The sequence below is a fragment of the Nipponia nippon genome, unplaced genomic scaffold (genome assembly GCF_047370975.1).
Source record: "Nipponia nippon isolate SJK-2023a ecotype South Korea unplaced genomic scaffold, ASM4737097v1 scaffold_9, whole genome shotgun sequence".
Classification (NCBI taxonomy): Eukaryota; Metazoa; Chordata; class Aves; order Pelecaniformes; family Threskiornithidae; genus Nipponia; species Nipponia nippon.
The window spans coordinates 38704956-38715018 of NW_028262413.1; the positions used below are offsets into that span (position 1 = coordinate 38704956).

Below are 10063 nucleotides of genomic sequence, written 5' to 3' on the forward strand. Positions count from 1 at the left end.
ATCGTCCTCAGCTGGTTTACATTACTCTCTTTTGACTGTGATGGAATTGGACCAGCTGTTGGTTTGGTTCTGTGCATTGCATTTTGTATGCTATGTGACAATGTTTGGCTCTGTTGGAGTCCCAGCAGAATTTCTAATAATCTTTTTAACTGAGTAAAAGCAGACAAAGTATAGCATGAAATTGCCATGGGTCCATAAAACATTCGCAGAAGGTTTACTCGGATACCTTCTTGTGATCCAGTGTCTGAAGACATCATGATGGAATGGAAAAAAGTCAGACTTCTTGGGGTCTGTCCTCTTAATGCTGTCTTAAAGGAAGAGGACAAATAAACATCTGTTACTGCTCCATTCCCAGTACAGCTCGAACTTTTCGGTTTGTATTAGGGGAATGAGATTATTTGTTACCTCATGAATAAAAATATATTCTTTCTCCTTCACATTCTCCCTTTCCTTAGCATTCATATTTTTGAGTGATTGGCTGATACTTTTTAGATCCAAGTAGATAAATCATGTTTCATTTATTGGTTTATAAATGCTGCCACCTAGTGAGGTAAGTCCAGATCATTTCAGAACTGCAGTTTGTAAACATTGCTAATAAACACTAACGGGTCTGAGTCATAAGAGCTATCACAGTGTGATTCTTCCAACATTGCTGATAAGAAAAGCACTGCTTTCACCTGCTAAGGGGTCATGTTGTTTTAACTGTTTCAGGCTTGGGTGTTGATGGACAGCTGGCTTGGAAGTTGAAAGCAGAAGGGATTTGCACATTGTGAAAGGAAATGACTCAAGGACCCAGCCCTGAGTTAGTGAACTAGAAGTTACACCTCAGTTTTATTCAGTTTCCAACTGGCAATTTCTTTGATAGAATCACGTATGCTCTTTTTCAATAGCCTCCATAAGGTATCATGGTCTCTTGAGATACCAGGTCTGTTTTGAATGATCTGTTTGTTTATCCTTCAGCTGAATTACTGCAGGCTCCTTTCAACTATTTTCCTCTCTATGTTTCAGGTAGAACAAGTTAGCCAGTTGGCTGTGTTTGTAGAAGCAGCACTAGATTACCATAAACAATCCACAGAAATTTTGGAGGACCTGCAGAGCAAGCTGCAAAACCGGTAAGACTGAACCCATCAGAAAATTTTGAACCTCTTTTGTAGCTGAGGTTCATGAATGTGAAAAGTCACTGAAGCAACAGATCTTGTAGCACCATCTCACAGATGCACATTTGCTGTGCTCAGTGCCTTACTGGACTTCATTGCTTTAAACTGTTGCCACCTGGCAACTTCTTGCTGTGCTGTGAGCCTTTAACGTAATGCAGAATCTGCCCAGAAAGCTTTGAGTGTGTGCAGAATCTCTCACTCACATCTGTGGAGGTCAATCAGGACAGCCTCCATTTGTTTGTAGGTTTATTTAGACTTGCATGCTTTGAGTTGTGTTTTGGAGACTTTGCTGAGAAATTGGCCTATTTTCATTGAGATTAAGGGATGTAACAAAACTCTGCAGCAGAGTAAGGAAATAGCCAGCTGACTAGGAACACAGCTGTGGTGTGATGCACTTATGAAAGGCCCAGATACTTTGTGTCATCCTAACAGAAGAAAAAAAATGCTGCTGTCATTAATTTGTTATACGTCACTCAGAACCAGCAGAGAACAGGAGACCTGAACGGCTTGAGTGTCACCGTAGTGTAGGCTAACGTTATGGTCACAGAGTCAGGGTAACTGTTTGGGGCTTTCCCGAGATCAGGGTGGACGTGGTGGCTGTGGGTATTAGCATAGGGGTAGCTGTGTCTGTAGACACCTGGCACCATCCCAGCTGGAGGGGCCAGTGAGACGAGGAGGTCTCAGCTGGGCCACGTGCGGGTACAGGGAGAGGTACTGAGACAGTTGTGCTGACCAAATGGTTGCTTTGCATTCTCCAATAAAAAGGCAATGTGTGAGATGCAGTCTCTGGGCCTCTGTCCTGGCTGGGTTTCTGCATATGTCATTTGTGGTTGAGCTTTCCAGAGAGCTTGTTCCTGGAACTTCTACTGAACTCGGTGGCAGCTGTGGATGCTCAGCATTTCTCATAAAGCTGTTAAGCTTTATGCCTCTGTCAGCAGGACCAAAGCATTAAATAAAATAGGGACCTGCTGAAATTCAAATACTGCATGAGAAATGAGCAGCTTTTAGTGAATAAACCTGTCCTCCCTACCCCCCTACCCTCCCCCCAAAAAAGCATAAAACCAAAACCAGCAGAAGGGGTTTTTTTCCCCATCTTTCAAACACCAAAGCACTGAACCTGAGTGGAAGCTCCGTAAGTATTTCTTCCTTCAAGTAAATCTCTTGCCACTCTTCTCTGTGTTCCAGAATAAATGTAGCATCCAGTCGGCCTAAACGTGAATTTAAGCCAAAGCCTGTAATAACTACAACTCTGGAAATTGGTGATAATCAGCAGCACAATGGGATTGCCTATAGTTCTTCCATAAAATCATCAGGTAAGTCTATGGCCTCAGAATTAACATGTCGATAGACGTTTTGCCAGATTGTTGCGTGAGGTATTCCTTGTACTATGAGAACTATGGATCCATGAAGCATCAGTATCCATGCATCTGACTCCAGTTTGTTTCCCAGATTTGGAAATGGAATTGTGAAGCAGGGTTCCTCTCAATAGTCTCTCACCCATCTGAAATTTAGGTGTGGCATTCTGCTTGGTCTTTTAGGTTCTCTGTATTGCCACTGAGGGTGGGAGGAGAGAGAGGGAGAGGCACTTGCAGAAAACAGTTCATTTCTTGTAAAGACAGATGCCTAAGGTGGGTGTGTTAGATGACTGACTGGAATATCTCCAGATGCTAATTTCTCTCCACAGTCTGAGACCATAAATGATCAGTACAGGATCTTAACTATTAGCCATGTAAAATTCAGAGAGATGACTCCCACTCTTACTGATTTTATGAACATCTTTTACTGTCCCCTAAAGTATGCACCAAAGCGTGTGCATTTATCAGCTGAAGTACTTAGGTACCTATTGATGTGGGAGTAGGATCGCTTCCTTTGATTAGGCCCTGATTCCACAAAAAAAAAAATCAACTGTTGAAAGCCCTTGGAAGTTGTGTGAATGATAATAATTAGTCAGGTTACACTACTCATTGAAATAGCTTTTCCTCATCTCATGAATAAAATCATTTTGCCCTATCTCCTTAATGGCTACAGTGGTGATGAGAGAAGACCGATAAAAATAAATAAATAAATACAAAACCCCACACAAAAGACAACAATATGCAAAGAAAAGACAATGAAAAAGCCAGATTTTTCCATAAACATTATTTGTAAGGAAAATAGAGGGGAAACAGTGAGCCAAAGGTTCCCTTCTTTGCTTGGCATGGTATCTAGGATCTTTTTCTGAAGCTTTTTTCTTTTTATTTTTTTTCCCCTCACTCTCCAATTTCCTTTTTCCCTTCAGTCTTGTTCCTTTTTAAAGGTTGTTGGGAGAGGAATGAGAGAACTAAAGGTAAAAGAATAAAGCTTGAAGCTGTAACTTCATGCTCCTTCTAATGTCTCTTTAATTTTCTTGCACGCTGCTACAAGATGCAGCTGTTATACAATCCATACTGAAGGGGATTTGCAGCAGTTTGGCAGCATAAATCCACCCAGCAAGACCTTATTCGTCGATTTGTTTCTTTTGTGCTTGTGCTGGTTTGGCTGGGATAGAGTTAATTTCCTTCATAGTAGCTAGCATGGGGCTATGTTGTGGGTTTGTGCTGACAACAGTGTTGATAACACAGGGATGGTTTAGTTCCTGCTGAGCAGCGCTTACACAGAGTCAAGGCCTTTTCTGCTTCTCACCCCACCCCACCCGCGAGTGGGCTGGGGGTGCAGAAGGAGCTGGGAGGGGACACAGCCGGGACAGCTGACCCCAGCTGACCAGAGGGACATCCCATGCCCTGTGACCTCATGCTCAGCGTATAAAGCTGGGGGAAGAAGAAGGAAGGGGGGGACGTTGGAGCAATGGCGTTTGTCTTCCCAAGTAACCGTTACGCGTGATGGAGCCCTGCTTTCCTGGAGGCGGCTGAACACCTGCCTGCCGATGGGAAGGAATGAATGAATTGCTTGCTTTGCTTTGCTTGCGTGTGCGGCTTTTGCTTTGCCTATTGAACTGTCTTTAGCTCAACCCACGAGTTTTCTCACTTTTACCCTTCTGATTCTCTCCCCCATCCCAGAAGCAGGGAGTGAGCGAGCGGCTGGGTGGTGCTTAGTTGCCAGCTGGGGTTAAACCATGACAGTGCTTCAAGCTACTTGAGGGTGTGTTAGTGAAGCTCCCCATGCTGCCGGCATGCTAAGAGCAGTTTTGTGTTGCTGTGAAATGTGGGATTGAAGGAGAGAGCCCTCTCTTTGCACTCCTCTCAATTCAGACCACTGGTTCCTAAGACATGTGATGCAAGGACACATTTCATTCGAAGCACTGGGGATGTTTGCAGCAATCAATAACTTTCTAGTTATTTTCACAGCACATCTGGATGAAAGTAGCAAAAACATAGCAACCTTCATTAAAACTTCAACATAAAATTTCTAGGCCCCTATCAATTATTTGTCAAGTTATATAGGCTTTAGTTTTTCTGCTTTGCACGTGCAGTGGAGAAAGGAGATTCAGATTCAGCATTTGTATGTGAACTAGTGTGTCAAACCGGAGACAAAACAGCACGCCCATTACAGTGGTTTGTCATTGCCATGAAGCAGTTGATCCAAGATGTCCTTTAAGGGTAATCAGTCCTGCCTTTGGGAGAAAGACAGACTAGACAACTTCTCAAGGTTGCTTCCAGCCTGCTTAGTTAAAAAAAAAAAAGAAAAGCTAGTTTTAATGAGCTAAAATTCTGTGAATGAACTGAAAAATAAATGACCACTGATCACTAAGATAAGGAAGGAGTGAGCCACTTCCATTCATTGGTTCCATTCATGGACTATTGCATCAACTGCTTGCGTATCACTAAATGATGGATTTTCACTTACTGCTTGGCTCAGTGCAGTCAGAATGGAAAAGAAATAAAGTAACCATGAAAGAGATTAAAAGGAGAAATGGGATATATTTAATAATTGTTGCTATGCTTGGTGTTGCTAATAATATCAGAAAGACCATGGATCATGTTTTTTCCCTCCTGAAGAAGCTATGGATGCTGTGCTTACCTCCCCAGCAGGTGCCATCATCAGTGAAATCGTTGTTTGTTGTCTTCTTTCTCGTCCTGTTCCACACTCCAAAGTTATCCATATGGATTTCTGTGGAGCTGCAGTGGGGTCGATATGCCCTGCTTGTAAATGGGGAAACCTTTCTGTTCTTGCTTAAAATCAGAATCATGAAACAGATTAGATTTATGGTCTGTGTTTTAGAAATGTGAACCAGGCAGCTCTAAGCAAAACTGCTAAATGTTTTAAGGTCTCCATGTGATAGGGGAGATAGCATCATGATCAGCCTCTTTTTTTGCTTAGAAAATTGACCTCTTCATCCTACACAAGCAAGCGCTTTCATGCTTAATTTCCCTTGTTTATACATTGACCCTATCAAAATGTAGACCTTTAGTTTCTCTGATACTATCACTCAAGGTAAGCAGTATCTTAGTGTTCAGCGAGCCCATGGAAATCAATGGGACAGTTCAAAGTAAGCTGTGATACATTCAGCACACCTTCCACAGTCCAGTTCTGAGTGTTGAAATGGCTTTTCCTGTGTTTCACCATAGCTTTTCAGGTTAAGTGTCAGCCTCCTGGAGCAGGTAGTATTTTCCTTTGTACGGTCCCTAACACATGGGCATTATTTACTACTGATGACTTGCACACATTTGCATTGCCAGATTCACAGAAACCTCATTTTAATGTTGTGAATTATTTAGCTGCTTTGATTAAGCACAGATAACAAATCTGTGGTTTTGTTCTAACTCATTGTTATCCTCGTTAATCAGCTGAGGCTATGAGCATCATCTGGCTTGTTTTAGAACTCTTTAAATGCTGTGTTATGTCATGCCTTTCATTCTTTGTGTTTGTCAGGTTTGACTATGAGATGAAATAAATCGGTCTGGTTGCCATGTGCTGGAATTTAACATAAGCATCTAAACGTTACTCACTTCAGCTGTGAGGGAGACTTGGATTAATTATCTTAGGAAGCTTCCAGTTTGTGATTATTAAAGTATAATTTTGCTACCATATGTGTACAACATGGTATAGAAGACAGAGTAGATGCAGGTACAGGCAGTAACTCCCTTTGGGGAAAATAAACAAACAAACAAAAAACCCAAACCAGCATTGAATGGCATTCTGGTTTCATTCTGTAACACTTCAGAAATCATAGACAGCTGCTTGCTTAGCCTGTTTTTGTGGTGGTTTTTGTTGTTTTGTTTTGGTTTTGTTTTGTTTGGTTTTTTTTTTTCATTTGTGCTGTCCAAGTTTGAGTGGTCTGGAGATGAATGACAAGTCGACTTTTGAATGTGGCAGTGAAGTGTGGCAGTTTAGTTCCGCAACTGGAGAAATTAAGGAGGCGTGCATGGTGTTGCAAATTAACATAAACCCTGCTTGCAGGAAAACAGAGTGCAATTTCTTTAGCTTAGATCTCTACAACGGGAAAGGATGTACAAGTATTTAATAGAGAGGAGAAGGCTGGAATCGTGTCACCAGTTCGGTGATGTTAAGCAGTGCGTTGCAGGCTGTCAGGCAGTGCTGCCCCCATTACCTCTGTTGGGGAAGCTTTGTCTCATTGATTATACAGTAGCAGCAGCTGCCTGACTCTAATGAAGACTTTGACTGATCCTACAGCCTGGAGTGAAACCGGTTGTACTGGCTGTGACCATTATTTAAAAATCTTTCCAGGCTGCCAGACATATCTTTTCAGTTCTTTGGAGCTTAAAATGAACCAAATGTGATCCATCTCGTATCAGGTACCTTACTGTCAGAAATTAACTGGCTTGCAATAATAAATTAGCCCCATCGGAGCAGCTGGTGAAAGCAAGGAACTTTGTCAATTATTCCGAGTGCTGCCTTCTGCTGCTGACAGTTCGGTGAGCCGGTACCACTTCTGCCTTGGCAAAGGCTGAAAATAACTCAGCTGTTTTTAACACAATCAGTCCATTTTTGTTGGGAAACTGCGGCTCATCTTTTTTTTTTTCTGCCTAGACTGTTCAGCAGAAATATGTCCAGAACCAAGCTTTCACCTGTGTCATTGTATCAGACGAGCCATAATTTAATTTGTTCTTGTAAAACTTTGTCGCCAGCCCACACCTTCCCCAGGCAGAGGCCTGGTCCGGCCGTGTGACAGCAGCGCTCTGGGGAGGTTGCTGAGCGGGATCGCTGCGTTGATGGCTCTCTTCCATCGTTATACATAAAAGCTCTCTTCTATTGTTGTGAAGGATAAAACATACCCACAAAATAGAAAAGTAGTTCCTACGTCCCAGTTTTAACACCAAATACCACACCTGATTATATTATTGTCAATTAAAAAGATGCTTTCACCTGTTCTCATTTACTGATCACTAGAATAGTTGTCAGCTGGTTTCCTTAAGAGACTTCTACTTCATTTTACTAGAAAATGCCTGAAAGTTACTTTTCAATAGTTTCCTACACACCATGATTAGCAGAATAAAATGCATTTTTGCATGCATTTTTAACATCTTAGCTATTATATCTGTACTGCATTACCAGTTGTGTGCAGATTTACCCAGACAAAAATTATTCTTCAAGGTGACCGCATGATTAGCACGTGTGATAGCTGGGAGAGAGAGTCGAGACTAGAATAGTTGAGAACTGTTGCAAATAAGGCAACCTGAATAACTTAGTATTTAAGATGTTTAACTGCTTTAATATAAGTACTAGAGTGTTCTAGAGTTGTCATGCTGTAATGTGTTTTACTACTGTTTACATGGCAGCAGCATGAAATCTTTTCTCTTATTCTTCCTTTATAAATATATTTCAGATGACCAGACTTTCACTTGGATATGCTGTATATGTTTTTAAAAATCTGTTATGGCTGAACTTCAGTTGCACCTCTGGCTAGTCCTTGGCCACAGGGCTAAGCTTTACAATTTGGACTTATTCTAATAAAATGTAATCTAATGTTATTATTCATAAATATGAATGAATGAATGTATCCATACCACAAATCCAAGTCAGTTAACACCCCTTCATGAGAATATCTTTAAAAAAGGTTACTGCATTTACAAGGTTAACTTCCTTTGCTAATGGTGATTCTGTTTTGTACTTTAATTTCTGTTTGTATTTACTTGTTTTCCTGTAAATATATGTACTTACTACTATGTTTGCATATGGTACCGTTAATATTTTAAAAGAGTAATTTGGAGCGAAGATCTTTATAGCAGGGCAAACAGCCTAAGTCACAAGAACAGCCTGCAAGTCACTGGAACAGTCAGATACTGTATCGGAAAACTGTTCTCATCTGTAAAAAAGGTTGACAGGCACCACTGTTTCTAGCATAACCTTTCCTTTAGTTCAGAGGAAGGATGTGTACAATACAGGGTTTGAACACGTGAGCTTGGGGAGCAGTAACCCAGAAATGACCGTCCCTGCTCGAGTGAGGGGAGGGTGGAGGCCTCGGCGCAGGAGCAGCTGGAAGCCTTGCTCCTGCAAACGCTCGCGTAGCGTGAAAATCCGGGCGGCTGCCTCGGGGCTGCGGGTGGGCGTTTGCAGGACTGACTCCGAGCCCCTGCCCTCTGGGACGCGCTCACACGGTAGCGGTGTGCCGCCGTGCGGTTTGTTTAAATGATTACTTGTCGCTTCTCCCGTTGACTCTTCTACTTCCTCAGCTCCTGCCCTTCCAGTCCCCCTAGCCACCGCTCCAAAGAGACCACGCTGATTTTGACAACTGTGATTACTCAAACTGCCTTTTGAAAGGGAAGGTGACTAGGACTGAAACTAGAGTAGCATCTGAACTTAAGGCAGAAGTGGAATTATGCTTTAAACTAATTATCACTAGTATTATTTTTTTATATGTAGAAGGACTAGATGTTAATGGGTGAAAGCAATGGAAAAACTGTTGGGGGGGAATTCACGACAGCAGGGCTACATGTGTTGGCCTGTCGTTTCGTGCTTAGTGGCTGTGGGATGCTGTGAAGCTCTATTAACGTGGGGTTTTTTTCTGTCACTGGGGCAGGTTCTTCAATGCACATGGATCAGCCCTGCTGCCAAGCTCTCTATGACTTTGAGCCAGAAAATGAAGGCGAGCTTGGGTTTAAGGAAGGGGACATCATAACTTTGACCAATCAGATTGATGAGAATTGGTACGAGGGGATGTTAAATGGAGAGTCTGGCTTCTTCCCCATTAATTATGTTGAAGTGATGGTTCCCTTGCCTCAGTGATTGTGTCATTCAAGCTGTGAACGTGATTTCATGACTGAAATGGATTCACAAATGTTCTGTCAGTGTGGCATTCTGTGAAAGCCTTGCTAGTTGACTGACTTACTGACTTTTGTATGCGTCTTTTTAAAATGTATTTATTTTATATTCCAAAAAACTTTACCTTCCCTGACTCCATCAACCTGCAAAAAAACCCATACCCAGTTTTTTTGCTTTGTGCCTTGAAGATCACTGTATGAAGTGTTTACTGGTAGCTCACTGTTGCTCCAGAAATGCATTTCCTTGCTATTATTGTACGTGGATTTTTTTTTTATCTTTGGCTGCAATGATTTTACTATTGAAAACCATTTTTAAAAATACTGTAAGTGAAGCTAACTGTAACCAGTTCCTAAGTTACTGATGTCATTGAGCTCTTTTCATCTATCACACTGTAATTTATTGTGAGCAAGTTAATCTATGTTTCACATTGTATGTTGACAAAAGGCAAAGTGGTTGTTGTCAATATTATGATGATGTTGTACTAAGTACAAGTTCTCAGCCTTGAAAATTCCTATAATTTACTGACCAAACTGAATAAATATTTCCGTGGGATAAGAACAGTGGTTGCTGCTTCTATTCCTATAGTTCTGGCATTTGTTTTGGAGCTCACTTTTGCTAAATATATCAGCTCTCAGTGAAGAAAACAATGTGACATGAAAAATGCATGAATAAAGACAAGTATTAATTTTATGACATCTCAGCTACTG

At 41.6% G+C, this 10063-nt stretch overlaps 1 protein-coding gene across 1 annotated transcript in view; it reads left to right on the forward strand.

The window, feature by feature from the left end:
* SH3GL3 (SH3 domain containing GRB2 like 3, endophilin A3) overlaps nt 1-10051 on the forward strand; it is a 57262-nt gene extending 47211 nt beyond the window's left edge. Inside the window, exons 7-9 of the mRNA XM_087743285.1 lie at nt 1009-1112; nt 2343-2470; nt 9115-10051. Of these exons, the coding sequence (XP_087599411.1) occupies nt 1009-1112; nt 2343-2470; nt 9115-9320 (438 nt within the window). The 3' untranslated portion in view covers nt 9321-10051. The remainder of the gene's footprint in view (nt 1-1008; nt 1113-2342; nt 2471-9114) is intronic.
* The last annotated feature ends 12 nt before the right edge of the window (nt 10052-10063 follow it).